The 20,505-nt window shown below is 43.5% G+C and overlaps 1 protein-coding gene across 3 annotated transcripts in view; it reads right to left on the reverse strand.

Moving 5' to 3' along the window:
* Positions 1–7,237: 7,237 nt before the first annotated feature.
* The window catches only part of SULT4A1 (sulfotransferase family 4A member 1), a 165,989-nt gene continuing 152,721 nt past the window's right edge, over positions 7,238–20,505 (reverse strand). Inside the window, exons 6-8 of one of the 3 annotated variants that reach the window (XR_011281746.1) lie at positions 18,265–18,403; positions 12,273–12,412; positions 7,238–11,555 (exon numbers count right to left, since the gene is read on the reverse strand). Coding sequence is in view for 2 of the 3 variants with exons in the window: in XM_069628135.1 (XP_069484236.1) it covers positions 11,443–11,555; positions 18,265–18,403 (252 nt within the window). In the remaining variant the exon portion in view is untranslated. The remainder of the gene's footprint in view (positions 11,556–12,272; positions 12,413–18,264; positions 18,404–20,505) is intronic. The other 2 variants (XM_069628136.1, XM_069628135.1) reach the window with 2 other exon arrangements.

Here is a 20,505-nt window from a genome sequence, read left to right on the forward strand (position 1 = left end):
CCACCATTGATGAAGAGTAAATGCAAGATGACCAATCGAAAAGATTTTGAGATGTTGGAAGTGCAGACCCGTTTAGACATTGCAGTGAGCAGTAGGCACTCGTGATAGTTACATGTATGTATTGCATCATGAGTCATTTCTCCACCAAGTGCCGAACGTGATATGGTGTCAAAATGTGGATAGATACCTCACAAGAGCACAAAAGGTAATAGCCAGATTTGTATTATTATTGAAACACTTAAAAGACCTCAAATACCATGTTTAAATACTGGAAACTAATAATTGAGTAATTGGGTCTTTGGTTTATTTTTAGATCATGACAGAGGGGCACGTTGATGGTAAAGAGAACAAATAAGTACTGTCCTGAAGGCCGCCACATGTAAATGAGATAGTGGGGCTGGGCATGACCCACGAAAAAGGGTGGAAACACAGGGGAGCTCATTTTCCAAAAAGTGTAATTTCGCAGCAGGTAGCCATTATGTATGCACAGGGTCACATTTTTGTAATTTATATTGTTGGGTGCAAATGTAAAAGGCAAAAGGTGGCATACAAGCATGTATGTTGCCTTTTGCCCTTTATATTTGCACTCTGCAGTGCAAAGTGAGTAAACACTGCCTCGCATGGCAGGCAGAGTTTACTTTTGATTGCGAGTGCTGCTTATCATGCATGCATGGCAAATGGAGCTCACAATTGCAATTACACTCTCTCCAACAAAGCGTTACATTTTCATTTGTTTACACTGCTTTCCATGTGCGCTGGTAAGCAGTGTTGGCAAAAACAATTAAATCTTCCCCAACATGCAAGCATGTTGGGGAGGGTTCAATTGTACATGCTCCTTGCCAAGTGTGTACAATGGCCTAGGTGGTTCACCTGCTTTTTGCTGGTGCATAAAATGGGCAGACCCCATAGGGATCTCCAGTATTTGCACCAGCATGAAAATCCATTGCAGCGCTGATGCTGGAGCCTTTGTATGGTGGAGAGGAAGAGAAGCGGCAGAAACGCAATTTGCATTCTGCCTCTCCTGTCCCCCATACACATGCTTGAAAATGAGCCTAGGCATGAATGTAAGGCATTAAAGCCTTACTCAAGGCTTTTATGCCTACCATTCATGTTACGGCTCAGGCCAACAAGACCGTCATGGTGTTGATGTATTTTTGTAATGGTTGTGAGAAACCCGAGGGTATTCTCACTCCTATTCCCCTTGGATCCTACATGCAAGTGGCCATGGAAAGGCCAGCACTATTGGATCCTGGCCCAGGGGGTAGACTAGCGTGGGGTATCATTGGGCAAGACATGGTAGCCCCCTTATCCTTGTGATAACCTTTATAGGTTACGGTAAGGCAGTCCCCCTTTTGGGGTACCCAACAATACTGAGACGAGGAAGAAACAACTGTAGTTACAAATAATACACACTTTTCCCACTTTGGTACTGAGACGAGGAAGAAGCAAGAGTAATGAATACCATTTCCTGTCACCACTTTGGTACTGGGATGAAAACTATGCATGAACCTCAAGCATATTCATGTAATCAAGGCCAGGCAATAATGGTATACACTTGCAGCCCATTAATGGACCACGGGTGTATAAAAGGTGGAAGGCTGAACCACAATTGAGAAGCAGAGAAAGAACAAGAAGCATAACCGGTAGACATGCAGAAGCAGGAGATGTGGATATGCCGAGAAGCCAACCTAAACCCCAGGAACCGTGCTGACGAGATTGTACAGAGCAGAGATCCCAAAGAGATGCCCAGAAGCAAAGGTGAAGCTTTGCACGAGAGCCATACAGTGCAGAGCGAAGCAGCCAGCGAGCCGGCTTTGCCCGTACAGTGAAAAGCCGTGGACAGACGCGGAGCTGCTAAACCCGGGTAAGTGTCTGGGACACTGGAATAACCGGGGCACTCCAAAGGGCCATGAAAATAGTAGCAGTTCAGGGCAACAGGCAAAGTTGCCTTTATTGAATACCGAACTGAATGAAATCGACAAACTTGCCTTTGTTGAACACTAAACCAAATAAAACACGCAAAGTTACTTACCTTTCTTGAACAACAGCATTGAATGAAGAAACCAAAGTTGCATCTGTTGATTAACAAATTGAATGAATAAAATAAAGCAACATTTTTGGAATATCAAATCGAATGATGAAAACAAAATTACATTTATTGAATGCTGAATTGAATGAAACATACACGGCTGCACTTTGAGTATTGAACTGAATGAAATAGAAGAAACCTGCATTTTATAAAACACTGAATGAAAGGGAAGAACAAACTTGTTGAACAATGAACTGAAAGTAATTATGCAAACCAAGTTGAATGAAAAATGAGAGCAAAGTGGGCGCCCAGGTTGAGACACCAACCACTTGCATGCTATTATGGAGCTACACTACTACTACTCAAGGAGCCCTCAATGTTCTGGCTTGCGTGACCTGTAATGGATGGACTGTGTGCTTTAAAACTGCACCAAGACCAGAGAACCCCTACATGTTAAGAAGGAAGTTTACTGTTGCAGAAGAAAGAAACCAACCATTGGTGTATATCTGACATGGGGAAGGGAACCCTAAATTGTAAGGAATTGTTGAAATACGAAACCAAAGCTCCAAGAGAGTTCTTTCGTGTCACGTTTTGATATTCATCTCGGGGAAAGGAACGCTGAGACATAATCCTGAAATTGCTTATTGAACCTGTAGAAGGGCATTCTGACCTTTACAAAAGTGTGGAACTTTACTGCTTCAAATCTGAAAGAAGGTTAACTGAACATTGTAATAAAAGTATTGACATTTGGGTAAAAGAAGCTGAAGCATAAGCTTAAGCTGGAAATAGCTCAGAACTTTTACTTTTGGAATGCTGTTTAGTTTATGGTTGACATCGCAACACATTGGGCCTCATTACAAGGTGGGCGGTAAAGGATTACCCGCACCGGTAAGGGCACCGTTGCCGGTAATCCCTTACCACCCTACTACGAGTTCCCTTTGCGGTTCCTCCCTTAACGCCTGGTTTTTCCAGGGGTTAAGGACAGGACCCGCAATTTGCGGTACCGTTATTAGCGCCTTCCCCATTCCCATTGAGCCCAATGGGAATGGGGAAGGGCCCTGGTGAATAGGATATTACCGGCCCCGCCAACCTTGGAATGGGGCGTTAATAGCTCCATTCACCAGGGTGGAGTCGGTAAGGTTTTGGAGGCAGCCATGGCGCTAATAGTGCCATGGTTACCTCCAACCTCGTAATGAGGCCCATTATTTTGTCTTAGTTGTGTGGGCAAGTATAGGTTTTGGACACAGACTTTTCAGTTGAACATGTTGACACAGAGTATCCTTAATTTTCTTAGGTAGGGAAATCCCACGTTAGGATAGGGCAAGTTAGGCCTTAACCCATCCTGACATTTTCATTAATAAAAGCTTATGTTATACTTTGAATCTGTTGTCTGTGTCTCCTTCCATGATGCCAATCTCACATGGTGTAGATAATACAAAACATTGATATGAGGGTCATTGGAGGGCTGAAGAGGGAATGTCTCTGCACCCATGCATGGACTGGATAGATGAGAGAACTGGATAAAAAAAAAATAGATTGCCAGTTCCATCTTATTTTCATAGAAAGTTGAAGGAGCAACAGCTTGTATCTGTGGTATGTAATGTTTTAGGAAGGTGTGAATGTATGCTGTATGAGCACTTACTAAGCCCCAAGCACTTTATGAATTACACCCTTTTCTATTAGAGATGTTTTTCAGTTCAGGATTGTACAGGTTATTTTTTTACTGAATAAAGTGATGCATATTGTATTTAGGCAAAATGAAATGATGCATTTTTCCACACGTATGTTAAACTGAGGAAGAAGCAGGGGGGTTTGTGGGTCTTTTTTTAATTGACGATTTGGCCTTGTGACTACGGCTATGTTTTAGGTATGCATGTAGCCACATAATTAGCTGTACAGATGTGGTGGAGGCTAAATACAGACTTAAACTAGCTATGTAGGCTAACCCAATGAGTGTTTGTTTGTTCGGTATGCAGGTGGCAATATAGTTAGCTGTACGGATGTAGTGGAGGCGAAACACAAAGATTCAGTCTATATAATTGCTAGTTATACAGTGTAACACAATGAGTCAACCAATTGTTTTGCTAGGATTCCCAGCAAAGCAGAGTCACTTTAGCTATGTATTACGGCTTCAGCAGTATAATGCGCTATACAAATGTAGCGGAGGCTGAATGTAAAGATTCAGCCTAGCTAGTTGCGCAGTCTAACACCAAAATGATCACGTTTTTAGTAGAATTGCAGGGGAAAAAAACAAGTGAATCTAGCTATGAGTTTTGCATTCAGCAGTTTCATGAGTTATACACATTAAAATTGTTGTATAGGCGAACACAACGACTCAGTATACCTCAGTGCTCAGTTCAGGCACAGATATGTGCTAGACAGTTGTGGTGAACATTCATACAAACAATCAAATCCATATGGCTATGTGCTAAGTAGGCAGGTAAACCCAGGAAGTCAGTCCAGAATATGTGCCAGATATGTGGATTGCAATGTAGTTAATCATACAGATGTGGTGAGAACATAATGATTCAATCTAGCTCTGTGCTAAGGTATTCAGGCATAGATATCAAGATCTATACAGTATTAATGATACAGATGCACACAGCCAATAGAGTTAAACAAGAATTGTACTAAGAGTGCAGAGGAGATTAAAAGATAGATTAACCTTACTTACATTTTGAATTATTATTATGGTATTTATTGAGCGCAGACCTAGCTTCGGAAAGCAACAGAGCATTTTACGATGATAGGGGGAAGAACACAGTGTGGTAAACTGAGGAAAAGGAAGCAGAGAGCTAACCATGCAGGGCAGGCCATTGGCAGCAAGGGATCTACAAGCAACCAGGGGAGGACGCGAGAGGAGCAGATCACAGTCTCTCAGGTAGGGTGGGGAGTGGAGGGTGTGTGTACCTAGGTGTTAGGGCGGAGACATTACTTGAAGGGGGAAGGTCTTGAGATATTTCCTGAATGGTAGATGTGAGGGGGTGAATCTGATGTGGACGGGAGGAGGTTCCAAAGTCTTGGGGCATAGACAGAGAAGGCCTGTCTTGTTTTCTTTCTTCGTACACCGGCGGAGTTACTCTGCAGATTTCCGTACTTCTGGTGGATTACAGGCCTCCGGAGATGCTGAGTTTTTCAGTGATGTAGCTTGGGAACTTCAAAGTGACAGCCTTATAGATGATGCAACAGGATTTGAAGACGTTACAGGCTTGCAGCATAAGCCAGTGCAGTTCGAAGATGGTTGGGATAAAGGGGTCGAATTTGCATGGTCCTTTTATGACTCATGGTGCTGCATGCAGGACACATCACAGAGTGTCATGGTAGTTACTCGAAAGCCTTCCAGAAGGACACTGCCACAAACCAAGTGGCAGAGGACCAAGATTTGGACAGCAGATCTGAATTAGTTTTCCGTGATAATGGGCTTGATTTTCCTCAGGAGAGAAAGCTGGTAGCAATCTGTTTAGGTCGTCTTTGCTATGTTCTGTTTGAAGGCGAGGTGCCAGTCAGTGTCAAACCCAAGGGACTTAACCCAGGTGGCCAGCTAGGATATGAAGACCTTCAAGTTCATAGCAGAGAGCCAGGTCTGGATGTGCATGTGTTCAGTGTTGTTGGTCAACAGTAGGTATTCAATCTAGGAGGGCTTGAGCTTTGGATAAGCACTGGACATCCACGACTAGATCAATGCGATCCAGGCCTTGAGCCTGTGGAGGTCTTTGATGGAGGAGATCTTGGAGGTAAATCTTCGGGTCATCTGCGTATTGGTTGATGTTGTGTGGAGCGAGGAGGGTTCTGACAGGATGGATCCATGAGGGATTCCACACGCAATTGGTAAAGTTGGTGATCTTGAGGAATCCATGCATATGAACTCTTGGCAATTAGCAAGGTAAATGTTGAACCAACTAAGGATGATATTGATGATACCCGTGCAATGATTTAGATTGTCAGTGAGTGTCTGGTGTCTTCTGTGTTAAATGCTGCTGAGAGGTGAATGAGAACCAGGAGGCAAGGATGGCCACCATCAAGGGATTTTAAGGGATTTTAAGGGGATCATCGATCACCTTGATGGTAACTGTTTCTGTGCTGAATTTGGGTCTGAAGCTAGACTGGTAGCACTAACGGAGATTATTGGCTTTGATGTGTTGGAGGAGTTGTGTGGCTACTGCTTTCTCAAGGATTTTACCAAGGAGGGGAAGATGGATGACGGGGCTGAGGTCATCAGGGACCAGTGCTGGTTTCTTGAGCAGTAGGAGTATTTGCCTGGTCTTGAGGGTCTAGGGGAAGGTGCCTTGAGTTAGGAAGCGGTTGACGATTGTCGGGTTCAGCCGGAAGAGTCTCGAGTATTAAGACGGGGAGGATGTCACACACTGTAAGGAAAAAGGGAGCAGGGGTGTGTTGTGGACATTTTTGTGGCCTGGGCCACAACACACAGGATAAGCCCTGGAGATGTGGTGTGCTGGAACCCCGCACCACTTTTGGACTACACTCCAAGCACCTTTGCAGCGTTTTGGAGGAGCACGTGGCTGGAAATGTCATGCAGGAGAGCTCATTAGCTCCGCCTTGGCCCGTGTTGCTTGTTGGCGATTCTTTATGGATGCGGGCACGGACTGAGGAGCAGGAGCAGATCCACTCTGGTAGCAGGAGGGACCTTGGGCATGTAGAGGAGCATTGTGCCAGGACGGGAGCCTTACCTGCTCTCTGTTGCTCGGCTACCATAGTCGGGTCTCTGCCATTCCAGACAGTGGACGCAGAGGTCGCTGAAGCGGCCCAGTGTTATTTCACCTCTCTCTTCAAAGCCAGAGGACTCCTGGGAGGGTTTCCCGGGCATCAGACAAGTGCTCAAAATTATGTTTGAAAACGCTAATGCTCAACCTCACTGCCTGCCATTTGATATTAACATGCAATGAGTTGGCGCACGTAAAACTACCAAGGAACTGATTTAATTTACAAACACTATGTGCTTGCAAAATCCTCTTCCTCGGTAGGGCTTGTGGATGGCAGAGGCTCACCATTAAAACCATTTAACATTTGAAAATGCAGGAGCATCCACGCAGCAGTGTAATTAAATATGACTTTTTCATTTTATTATTTTAGAGAAGCACCGAAATAACTGCATTTCAAATGCTTCTGGAAACTAATTGAATTTCCCAAGAGCCCCTTTGGTCATATTGAATTTTCAATTCGTACAAAAAAAATCAAAAAAATCAGAGATGAGACTGCACAGAACCTGTCTTTATTAAATATGCAAGTAAGCACATACGTATACTGTGTACTGCCTGAAATCCAGCTATTGCAGGAATATAAAAATATGAACACAGTATGACTTTAAGCTGTTCCACTTAGATACATGGACATTTTTGCTACGACACACCATGCTACTTCACCCATCATTGTTGCCTCAATAAATGCCATCTTTTAAAAAAAAAAAAAAAAAACAAGTCCATCACAGACATTTCATGAGCTAGAATGAAGAGCTGTCAAAATGTGCTTCTTTACAGCCAAGAATAATATACATAGATGTATTTGATTTTCATAGTAGATTTCTGTAGAGCTTTACACTTGATGCACAGATGAAATGGCCCACAAAAGCAATCATGAAAGTATGTATTTCACCACCAGTGCTAGTTCTTTTTAGAAGCTTGCAGTGAATTATATATTTAAACACAGTTTTATTAAGAGAGGGATACGTACGCGGAAACGGGACATGTTTTTTCTTGGAAGCAAATGTGGTTGTTAAAAATAAATTCACTGTATTCAGAAGGCTAATTAACTTTCCACCTCAGCTTACTTTGGTGGTTCATTTCTGGGCATTTCTAAATTATCTACTCTTGTGTTCTAGGATTAAAATATGGCTGGGCACAGGGTGTGCTACCATTCCCCTACTAAGCTTTGCTCAATGGCTGTTGTCCAATGTCGTCCCACATCATCGGCCAAGTCTTTCGAAAAAATAGAGGAGAATGGGTTTTAAGTTTAACATGTAAAGTGCACTCTGGAAAAAGCATGCATCCTCCTTCTTGATGCCTTAAAAACACCCTGAAAGTCAGCGTTTCCCCACTCAAACACCCTTTGCCTCCTGGCAGACTTCTTTGCTTCTTAAAGGAGTCATCGAGCTCACAGATGGGAGATGTGAACATCCATGTGTTCTCTTTAGCCCCCCAAATGTTCAACAAGGTTTGGATCTGCTGCAGATACCCATTGTCAGGGGTCTGACACTACAGCTCTCCAGAGGTTTTGGACTACGAATCCCATGATCCCTCATCAATGACTAGGCTGGCTATGAAATGCAATACAAAGTAAATGTCATTTGTATAGCGTCTTTTCCCATTGGTATAGCCTCAAAGCGCTGTAGGTGAACGCCCTCGGGGGACCGAAGTCCAAGGAATGGGAAATTCAGTGAAGTTTAGAATGTGTGTGCATTTTAGCCAATACGAAGGTAGGTAGGTGTGGCCAAGTCCCTGCTAGCAACCCATGTCAAGTTGGGATGGGTGCTGTGAGGTAGTTGGGAGAGCATGCGAGTGCAGGAGACTCATTATGTGTCCAGTTAGACCGAATTTACGTCCTGGGACATAGCTGCATTCTTACGGCAGAGGTATTGTGCGATGCGTCTTAAATATAGCGTATGATAGCAGATGCGTGCAGGTGGGCGGCTGTACCTTTGGCTATCTTCCATCAGCATGTAGTGTGAGACATACCTGTGTGTCTTGGCTGGTTTCTTGGTTTTGTAAATGTGGCACAGATTCTGTCCTGCCCTGCGGTCTGCTGGAGTTTATTCTCCCTGTTGCTCATTACATTTCATGAGATGTTCATTTCTACCTTTGCCTATTTCGGAGGTAGTTAAATACCCTAAAGTGTGGCATGGGTACTCCAGGATGCAGGAAGGGAGGTTCTTGGGGGGGGGGGGGGGGGGGGTAAGAGGGGGAGCCAGGTCTTGAGGGCCTTCCGGAAGGCAAGGTGATCCTCTATGCGGCGGATGCTAAGAGGAATTGTGTTCCAGATTGAGGGAGCTTGGATGGAGGAGGATACCCCAATCAGAAGGGAGAGATTACAAGGGGGAGTGTGGTGTCTGATAAGAGGTTTCTGTTGGGTTGGTAATGGTGGAGTTTCTGTTGAAGGTATTCTGGGCCTGTCTTGTGAGGGCACGGTGAGTGATGCACGTGACCTTGAAAGTGGCCCATCAGGGAGCCAGTGGAGGACACAAGGAGGGCAGGTGTGATGTGCTCTCTCGGGCCAAGGGCCAGGAGGAGCCTAGCTACAGTGGTTTGGACCTGTTGGAACTTTCCAAGTTGATTTGCAAGGGCACCCAGGTAAAGGGAATTCGCTTAGTCTGGCAGGAGAGAACAATGGTCAGGATTGCTTTGACTGTGAGGGTAGCAGAGTCTGAGAATGCAGAGGTGTAGATAGCAAGATTTAGACAGAGTTTATGCAGTGTGAAAGAGTCTGATCAGCATTCATAGAGCATCCCAAGTTCTTTACAGAGTCGTTGCGGTGGGAGGAGGGCCTAGGGAAAATGGCCAAGGGGTGGGTTGGGGGTAGAGTGCCATCTTCCGGCAGATCATGATTTTGTTTTGTTCAGGGTTGAGGAGGTGGTTAGCCTTCATTCAGTGGTCAATTTCTGTGAGGCATGAGGCGAGGTTGGGATGGGTCGACTCGCCATCGGTGTTCCAGTTTGTGGTTAAGTGTTTTGAGGGTTGTGAGAGAAGTGGTAACCATCTAGGGGAAGGGCCTGGTATGTGGGAGGAGGATCTGGAGGGGGGCGGGATGGGAGTGGTTTGGGGGCTTTGGTGAGCCATAGGTCGAATTAGCTGCAAGAGGGCAGACCTCCCTGGACTGGCAGGTTGGGAAGGTATGAAAGCAGGGAGTCAGCCAATTTCGGAGTTACTATGACCCAGTTCTGGGGTTGGGCAGGATGGGTGACTGGGATAGCCACTCGGGAGTCGCTTAGAGCATGAGTGAAGTTTCTGTTGTAGCCAGGAGGTCTGTAGATGAGTAAGAAGCTGTGGGTAAGAAAAGGTTTGATGAGAAATTTCACAAAGAGGGATTTGAGTCTGCATTGCCGGCTTGTCCCTCAGAGTGTGAGATGGTGAGGTGTAATTTGTGAAGGATGGCGATCCTGCCCGCTCCGTTGGTTCTGTTGTGCACGATTAGTGTGTAGCCTGGGGGCAGGGGAAAGATTTGTGTGCAATGGGTTGGAAGCCATCAGAGAATCAAGTTGTCGGGATGAAAAGGACGTCTGGGCTTTCAGAGGAAATTAAGTCCTATATGTTGTGTCGGTATTTGGTGACAGATCTGGCATTAATTAGGATGAGATTTGGTTGAAGGACATGGGTTGTTGGCCCCCGGAGATGTGAGCGGCACAGGGCCGATAGGGTAGGTGAGGAGGGTAGGGGTCCTCTGGAGGATGGGGGGGTACAGTGTGATTAAGGGGAAAGGTAGGAAGGGCAGTGAGGGAGCAATAGAGGGGAGTGGTAGGAGGTGGCGGTGGTTAGGGGAAGGGGATGTGTCTGTTAGGTCGGGGTGAGAAGTGTGTAAGAATAGTGCTCATGATGTACGGTTCCTGGGGTGGGGCAGAGGGGAGGTCTTGTGTGGTGGAGGGAAAGTGTAAAAGGGAGATGCAGGTGTGAAGTGAGGGGTGGGAATGGGGGTAGGGGAAGGTGGAGGGCGGTGGCGTCATCGGGAGGGGTTGGAATTTAAAACATCTGGAGAACAAAAGCGCACACCCCTTATGTGGATCAATATTCTCCCTCAACTAGAAAGATGGTTCTAATATTCACTAATAGATACTCATCAATTAAAGGGTTCCTGTGATCCGCAAAACAGTTGCTGCTTCGATAGCTGTACCAATGACTTAAATCAACTCGGCAGGCATGGACTTCATGATATAATTTAAAGAAGAATTAGAACAACCTCTTTGATGCTTTAACTACTTTAAGATGGGATTTTGGTTCCAACCACCCAATCATAAATATCAATGCAACAGCTTAACCCTGAGATACTTTGAATGACAGTTTTGGCCCGTTAAGAATTTCTCTATTAAATTTACATATTTTTGGCTTTGTTTAATAATATATTCCAACACGATTACTATAAAATACAAGGATTCATTATTTGGGGGAAAAAATCATACATTGTACTTGCATATATATACACACAATATAAAGATATATTATTTGTTGTAGTACATTCAAAACAGCTGCAGGACTAATAATAGCATCCATAATATCATATAGCTAAGGAAATAATTTGATGTGAATACTAGAAGGGACTCTGCTGTTTATGACTGATAATACTTGGTCTATATGTTGCCTTTTTGTTTCATTGTAATGTTGCACACAACAGCTATGGTATTTTAACCTGCAGGAACTAGTACATGGATGCATAAGGCATTTCCAGCTTATAATTGGCATTTTGTGCAGTCTTTACAAACTGAAGTCGAATGCAAGATCAGACTTTCCCATCTTCTGTTTATAGACAAAATCGAATTTCTCATTCATTGATACTGTGAAGATGTCTTTCCAAAGTCCAACTCGTCCTGTAAGGTGATAAAAAAAACAGTAGTTACAAGAAAATAATATTACATGGACATATTCATTTCCTAGCCATATATACCTCTGGATGTGTGTGTCTAGCTATCTCCTTCTACAAATGCAGGAGAAACACACTTGTGAAAAACACTAACACATAAGCCAAAGGCTCTCTTTGTTCTGTGCTTCAGTCGCAAGCCCCATATTCATTAGCTTTTATATCTAAAACAATAGTATTTTGTTATTATTGAAGACCGGGATAAATGCAAGAAAAAAAGCTATGCTTATAATGTATTTATAATTCAGCATTACAGAATGGATTCAGATGGGCTAAATATACTCCTCAAAGACAACCGGCATCTCATCTGGATCAGGTGTTTGAGCTTGGGTTCGGTTCACATTGGACATGGATTTAGGCTCTGGGTTAAATTCATGTCAATTCATCTAATGCATGACTACACGGTGCATCAGGCCAGTTGGTTAAGGTTCTGTTCTTTATGTTCCTTTCTTGGCAGATGAAAGTGTGGCCAATGACTTGCAAGGTATCATTTGTAGATGTACATTGAGAAGGTATGCAGGATTTGAATCGTGGAAATAACTAAAAGAATTCTGTATAGGAGTTCAGCTCGAGTTCAAGACATGCATCATCGACAGTACAGAGCAGATGTATAGCCTTTTCTGCCCCCCAGATTCAACATAGAACATTCTTGCAAATAGTCACCCACCTTATGGCAGCTTTCAGTCATGCAACTGTTACGTTTCAGAGAAAAAAGGAGAAGGTAAGGACCCTCCTGCTTTCAAATCACCCAAGTGACATCTTCGAGACAAAGGGATCAATGGGCTAAAAGGAAAAAATAATTCAGCACTAAAATAAAACAAAATTAATAGTTACGTGCAAATAATAATGTTGAAACTGAAAATAACGTGACTTGTATCCAAATAATTGGGAAATACAAACTGGTTACAATAATTTCCATGAGCTAACAAAGAAAAAAAAAACAATTTGAGACACAACCGGTGCATAAAATACATAGCAAAAGGAAAATAAGTAAAATTAAGAAGAAATAACATGCTGTACACAAACAAAAACATGGTTTAGATGTTCGGGAGGAGAGGGGGTGTATTTTAATATCAAATGCAGATCTGTGAGGCAAGTGAAGTTGAAACTAATGCACTTCGCTGTGACCAGGGTATGTATCCCAGCCCAACTTTGCCAGATGACACATTATGCACAGCGGAATGAGCAGGCACGATACATATTCCACTTATTTCATGGCAAGCCCTTTAACAAGATCCAGAGCCCTAGTATATTTGTGGGACATAAGCTTTTTAATTCCTCATTTAGAAGGATTTTGGTCTGGAAACTCCTGTACCATACCAAAATGTGTCAATGTAGGCACCCCTGGCTTGGAAAATTGCTGAGAAACTTTATATTTAAAATGGAGTCTCAAATAGTGCATGACACATTCCTGTACCTGTATCTTTGTCTCGGTGAATCACGTTGAGGGGTTGAGGTGCACCTAAGGTGCAGGTGTCCTATCTGCTTCACCAAAACATCAACTATAGAATGTATGTTTAGGAACTGGCTTGTCTGTGTTTGTATTGTGAGGAACCCTTGGATGTTGCCCCTTCTGCCCTGCGGGGAGCCGCTTCTCATGAAGCCAGGGAGGTGAGGCTGCTACCAGATAGTCCCCCACTGGGGACGGAACCTAAAGGGTAGATCCTGCATATGAGACTAGGGACGACTGTCCTGGTAGAACATGGTGTGCCCAAGACATATCCCAACCTCCCTCATCCTCCTACCCTATACAGAGTCCCATAACCCTACAACAGTGCCATGTTGCTCTGTAGGGTAAATGATCAGACCTCCCTAAAAAGTACTTGGACGAGGAAGAGTAGAGACTACTTATGCAAGTCATTCAGAAACTGGGATGAAGAAGAGCACAAGTAACCCAGTTGAGAGTGAGAACATTGATACTTACACGAGGAAGAGGCACAGAGTAATGCAGAGTTCTCTGTGGAACCAATGTGAGCATCCTAGACAACGTGGAACAGGGAAGTTCAAGCCGATAAAAACGAGACTCCACGATATATCAAACCTTTTCTGGAGGAGCCGGGAAATTCGAATCCGGTGACGCCAGGAGTGCAGAGGCCGAGACACTTTGTTGCAAGTGGAGACGTCCCCAGACGCTCCGCCATGGTTGGAGCACAGAAGGAAGCAGAGACCAGGACAGGCAGCTAACTTGGAGGGCTGGGGTCTGAGGAGAGCTGGAACCGTGCAGCCCAGTATCAGAGGAACGCAACAAGGCCAAAGTAGCACATGGAGAGACTGCGAGAAGATTGAGTGGGGAGAAGAGGCCGACAGACAACCGGAGGACGCCGGTAAGAGCCCTGAAGAGGTTTGGGTAGCCAAGATGGTTGGTGGGAACCCCGAAAGGCAGACAAAGCACAAATAATGGGTCTGGGACCCACACTGAATAACAACCGGCCCCCAAAGTCATCCTTATAGTCAAGGTACCTGGCAGGATAGTAAACCAGGTCTGCAGATTCAAGAGAAGAGAATCTCACAGGTCTGGGACAGGCACCATTCTATGAAGCGTAAACCAAGTTGTCTTCATAATCGCAGCACCTGGCGGGGTAGTGAACCAGGTGGGCTATGCACATTTTGAGAAGCCTAAGAAAGGCCAGGGGAAGGGAGTCATTTCCCCCTGGTGTTTGTGAACTTTGCGAGAAGCTGGGGGAAAGACCAAGGGAAGGGAGCCATTATCTTGGCATGGAACATTGCTTTATCTGTAAACCTTGTGAGAAGCTTAAGAAAGACCAAGAGAAGGGAGTCTTTCACTTGGTACCAAGGTTCCGAGTTGGAACTTTGCATTGTTTTTGAACTGAGACTTTTCAATCTGGAACTTTGTGTGGTGACTTAAAAGAACTGCAACCTGGGGAAGGGAGTCATTCCCACGGAAATAGTCCCTCCAGACTACTGGCATGGCAGTCTTCTCAACGGAAGAAGGAAGCCATTCCTCTGTATTTGGAAGACTCAGCAACCTTTTAGTTTAGTTAGAAGTGCAAGGGAAGGAAATGGGTTTTTTACACAGGACGGTGGACTTTTGGTTGCAGACATTCTGGCACATTCTTATTGAGTTGTGCCAGGGAAACCCCTCCCAGTAATAGGGTCAGGTAGGGTTTTCCTTTATTTTCTGGCAAAAAAGTATTTAGCAACAATCATCCCACCTGTGTGTCAGTCTCCTGCTTCCCTACTCTTACAGTATGTATTTGCGTGTGTAAGAGATGCAAGGAGTGTTATCCTCTTTACTCTTCCAATGTTCAGCTCTGATGAACAGGCAAATCAGTCACCTCGGCCATCAGTTTAGTCTACAGTGGCTTGAGACATCTCTCCGACACCTAAAAGAAGTGGAGATTACCTGGAGTGAAAAGTTGAGGGTCCCCTGCATGTGAAAGGCTCTGTTGCATGCCACTTTCCTGACCTTCACTTGAGGCCAGTCATTTCTTTAGGGATACATGGGGAGGGTTTCTGAGCAAGAAAAGACAATATCCTTAATATGTACTTTATGGTAGCAGGGAGGAGAAAGGGGACCGATGGTCAATGGCATGATTGAAGGCCACATTAGGCGTCAAGCTGTGAGCCAATCAACCTGGGCCCCAGGAGAGTGGGAGTGTGTATACCGATGATGTGGCCTGCACAGTATAGAGATGTTTGGGTTGAATGCTCCAGATTATACAAGCAGCTTCACTCCTGCCTTATCCCAACCAGAATCATAAGCCATTTTACATAGGAGTGGACTGCATATGGACCATCCACAGTTGCTTTACTTAATTCTGGTGGTTAAGCATCTGCTCGTACATTGGAAGGTCTGTCAGTGTCAATTTGTGAATAAATTGATCTTTTTTGATAGACACACCAGCTCACCACCTATGTTTTTGCACCATGAAGAGCACAACTTGTGGTACTCTGATAAATGCAGGAAGCAGTTCTTGTTGAATGTTGCTCCCCTTTGATAGGTCATGGTTAAATGGGAAAATAGATGCTACATTTTTCAGAACAAAATACAGAGAGAGGGGGGCGGGGTGAGACAAAACACATGCTCAACCAAACATCTGAGAATATGAACGTACACCTCTTAAGAAGTAATTTACTTTGTTCATCTGAAGACAGTCTACAATTTGCAATCACCCATATGGATGAAAACTGATTTTGGATAGGCAACATTTGCTTCTGTTTCTACTAGAGAACACGTTTGTTGTAAGGATGCTGGAGGTTATCACAAAGAATACCTCAACAGATTGTGTTCAACAGTGAACCATGTTCAGGATTAGTTGCAAAATGAAGAGCAGTCCAAGAATCAAATATTAAATCTAAAGTGGCTTCCCCAGGACTTATGAGAATTATTTCAAGACCAATAAAGTATTTTAGAATTATGAATTAATTGTACTATGTTAATTGTATGTATTTTAATTGAGGATATTTTATTGTGTTGTTGGTTATGTTGTATACACAAAGCTTGTTGCTGTACGTGTATTAAATAAAAAAATAATAAAGTGTTGGGCGCAATGCACAACTCATTTACTTGAATTTGCCGATGACCATAATTGAACATATTCCATTAGTTCTCAAGCAATGTCATAAGCCACGCTCCTCGTTCTCGACACTCGATTGGTCCTCAAGCTCGAGTATGTAAGACTTGTTCTTAGGATTTGAGATACCTTGATGCTTCGGAAACATCAGCCTACCCCAGGACTCTTCCAACACTACCAGACCTTTGTGCAAACAGTCGAAAAGTAGTCAGCTCTTATGTTGAACGGAGCAGGGAAGGCACAGGGTGCACCGACTTTCCGCATTCGATTTGCAGTGGATCAGAGCAGGACCATTGCAACTTGGAATGAACAGTGTTAATCACAAGCAGAAGATTTGTATCTGCAAAACAAGCCACTAAATCAAGCGTTGCTTGAAAATGGAGATGTACATTGGGCCTCATTCCGAGTATGGAGGTAATCATGGCACTATTGGCACCATGACTAAATCCAAAACCTGTACCGAGTCGGCCTTGGTTCAATGGGGACTTACCAGTCTATTCCAGCCTTTTGCGGGACCGGTAAGTCCCCATGGAAAAGGCCATTCCCCATTCCCATTCCCATTCCCATTTGAGGCCCATAGGGCTCAATGGGAAGGGGGAAGGCGCTAATAACGGTACCGGAAATTGTGGTACCATTATTAGCTCTAAAGTCCCTTAACGGGTCCGTCCTTAACGCCTGATAAAACCAGGCGTTAAGGAAGGGACCCGCTAAGGGAACTCAGAATAGGGCGCAAAGGGATTACCGGCACCAGTGTCCTTACCGGTGCCCGGTATCCCTTTGCGCCCAACTCGCAATGAGGCCCCTTATATTTTTGGCCCCCACACTTCACGACCCCTCACCTCACATTTTCCAAATCTAATTTCGTTTCCTTGTATAATCCAACTTATAAAACGTACTACTTTGCCCTACACCCATTCTCACAAGAATGATAGAAAAGTATGTCATTTATAGGACAATAGAACAATAGATCAGAACAAAAGAGTAGGTGAAAGCAAATACATGGCTTACAGATGTATAATCACTTGCAACATCCGAGTACCATTATGCACACTACACTATTTAGATAAAATAACCTGACCGCAGAAAAGTAACATTAAAAACGATTGCGAGTAAATTCAATAGCGATGAGTTACAGTTCATCAGCAATCACTCAATTTGAATTGAGCAACTGGACTCCTACTGCTAGACACTTTTACTGCAGTTACGCAGGTCAACGAAGACCAAAACTTTCTTTTGGGGATTTCAGAAAAGACCTATTGCATTGCCAGTGAAAGAGCTATGCAAGTGAAGCGCCCACTGCAGAGAGCTGCATTCAGGCTGCATAGCACTTGTTGGAGGGCTGCCACCTCAGACATCCATCCTACCAAGGTCATTAAACAGAGGGACATTATTACATTTGAGAACAGTGCAACTTTTTATTTACCTCACTATGAAACTTCAAAAACTTCAAAAACTCTGGTCCCAAATGCAGGTTAAAAAACAACACTATTAACCAGTTAAGGACACACATTTCAATGAGCTCTGGCTTGTAAAATAACGAGCATTTAAAAGATAATCCTTTTAGTATCAGTTTTCAATCGTAGTCAAATGTCAAAAGAATCGGTGTGAAATTTGTACAAGGCAGTCTAAACAATATCCAGTGTGTGTGTGTGTCTGAGGTTCAAAGTATGAAATAGTGCCGATTATATGAGATTCCTAAAAAAAGCAACTAGATTGTCTGCAATTAGAGAATTGTAAAAAGTATTAAAAAAAAAAGAAAATACGTTTATATGCAATCGTTTTTCAGAAATGTCAAGTTATTTATATATGGTGTTATTTTTTGAAGAAATTCTAAACGAAACTGAAATATACGAGAATGGTGTGAACTTCAGCCATTTTACAAAGCGTCTGGGGCTCTGTCAGCTAAGAAACTGCAACCACAATTCATATGCAATTCCCACAGATTGATTGCTCTGCATCATGGCCTTTGCATTAAGGTTATGGTGGGAGTAGGGATTCTGAGGTAGCCCCATCGCCTGCCCTCCCGCAATTAACCCCCATGAAGAGCCGACACCGGGCAAAGGGACTTATTCAACATTTAGAAATATAGACTTAATGTAAACCGATAGCTAATCGGTAACATACCCCTACCAATAGGGAGGGCCTCTGCATTGCAGCACTGGTCAATGAGTTGATGGCAGTGTTCTACTGTGGACTCGAGCTGGGCTTTGTCAAAGGACACCCCCAGGAACCTCACGAGCTGCTCGACCATCGTTGCAAGATCCTGAAGAGACAAGAGAAGAAGTGGATTCTTACTATCAAGCAAAAACCTAGGCCACTGACCTAGGAATGCATAATTCATAAACTGTGATGCAGTAGCTCTAAAGAGTACGCTATTGGTATAACAAAGTGGCATCTGCACCTGCGGGTCTCAGCAAACATTGGAGAAAATCAACAAAGTACAACATAGAAAACGTCATAGGGATACATTTGTTCATGGGCACAGTCACAATACAGCAGGCAAGAAAGGCAGTTGACTGGGCAAACGACTAGCAAAAATATGGAAGTAGACGTCCATAGATTCTAAACTGAACAATAATACCAAAGGAAAGGAAATGGAGCTACCATTTCGTTTGATCTTCTTTAAAGTACTTTTAACCTACTTTCATGTGGCCTCATAGCATGGCAACATTTTAGAATAAATTTGATACACGAAGTAAGGCCCATCATTTTATAAAAAAGATATGGTGGTGCCTGTGCAACAGAAAAAGAGGACAACATACTGGTTTTGGATAAAATAATACTATACTTCATAGTTCCCCAATTGTTACTACACTTTCACATACTGTAGTTGTTCTTGATTTCATTATACTCCCGCAGGTTCTCAGATTCTCCAAACAGCAGCGTTTCACAAGAATTCTCAACCCTAGAGATCCTAACCGTAATCATAAGCCAAGCAGTTAGCAAAGGTGAGGCAGCCCCTCTACTGAAAATGAACACGGCCAAATAAACTGCTCTCTCACACTTTAGTCAATTACCCAGTCAGTTCTAAAGCAATAACGAAAGGAATGAAGACACCACTGTTCAGCGAGTTCATCACTGAGCGCCAGGCACCGTAAAGCCTTAAAACCTGTGTATGCCTCCCAGCCATTTTAGGAGACAGCCACACAATGTCATTGCTTGTGTATACCTGGTATTTTCCTTTATACATTGCCCATCTAATCTCTAGCCAGGTGTGCGCTACCTAAATACCATAAGCATAATGCTTGACTGCAGTGTCTATCAAACTGTACCATAACTCAAGAAACTCCATAGTCCTGGGCTTCTCAAATTCTATTTCATACCAGGCTTCCTCAAGCATCATTGAAGTCAAGTTATTTACATGTTCACCTTTCAAGCTTTATTTGTATGCAATTGTTACTATTATTGGATAAGCCACACATTTAAAAAAAAGTCCATGTGGTCCTAAAATGCTCCAAAAGGGCAAGTTTAGCACTAAAGGAGTCAGGATAAAATTATCCTACTGTCAATTACCATTAATTGAACTGGCGGTTGCATTCCACAGGCACTAAGCATTACACAAGGTCAGATGCCCTGCTAAGATAAAAGGTTTTGTCAAAGTCTACAGTAATCTTGACACAGTCATAGTGATTCTGCAAGAAACAGGTAGGTATTGAAATGATCTTATTAGATAGAAAAGCAAATGTTTACTGTAGCCTGCACCTTAAAGGACGGACAAGTTGAACGTTCAAAGACTCTGATTTCTAAGCCTTATAGAAGTGCCCAGAGGAGGCCTTTTTCAGATCACCAGTAAGTGAGAGGCCAATATTTAAGTTTGCCCTTAATTATCATTACTTTATGACTAGTCTATTTAATGTCAATTTCAATGTGAACAGTGCCAAAGTGCAATCCAAGAAGATCTTTGGTGCAGAGCTTGGGATCCCAGATAATCATTCTGATGAGGTTATCATCGAAAACACAAAATTAAAAGCCAAAAGGGGTAAAAAGCTCAGCCAAGTCATCAAAAAGTGTAATATTGCTACAATCAAGTTGCCATGGAGAAATTGGTGCATTCTGCAGCATGGAAATGACCATGTACAGATGAAACTCCATTGCCAGAGCCATTTCAATATGGTTTATGAAATAAAGAGGGATGTAGATTGTGTGGTGCAGGAAGGAAATATATACGTTTAGTATTAAAAGATATGGGTGCAGGTCTCATGTAGAAAAATGCAGAATTGAGCTAAGAGCTGTGCTAAGCCAGTGACCAACCCCACCTCCACCCAGGAGATTCAAAGGCCAAGCCCTAATCTTCTCATCACTACACTGCATATAGGAATTCCTTTGAAGCTCAAAAGGGGAGACAGCTTGTACACAGGAAGACGT

This window comes from Ambystoma mexicanum, chromosome 12 (genome assembly GCF_040938575.1).
Source record: "Ambystoma mexicanum isolate Mex_15411 chromosome 12, UKY_AmexF1_1, whole genome shotgun sequence".
Taxonomy (NCBI): Eukaryota; Metazoa; Chordata; class Amphibia; order Caudata; family Ambystomatidae; genus Ambystoma; species Ambystoma mexicanum.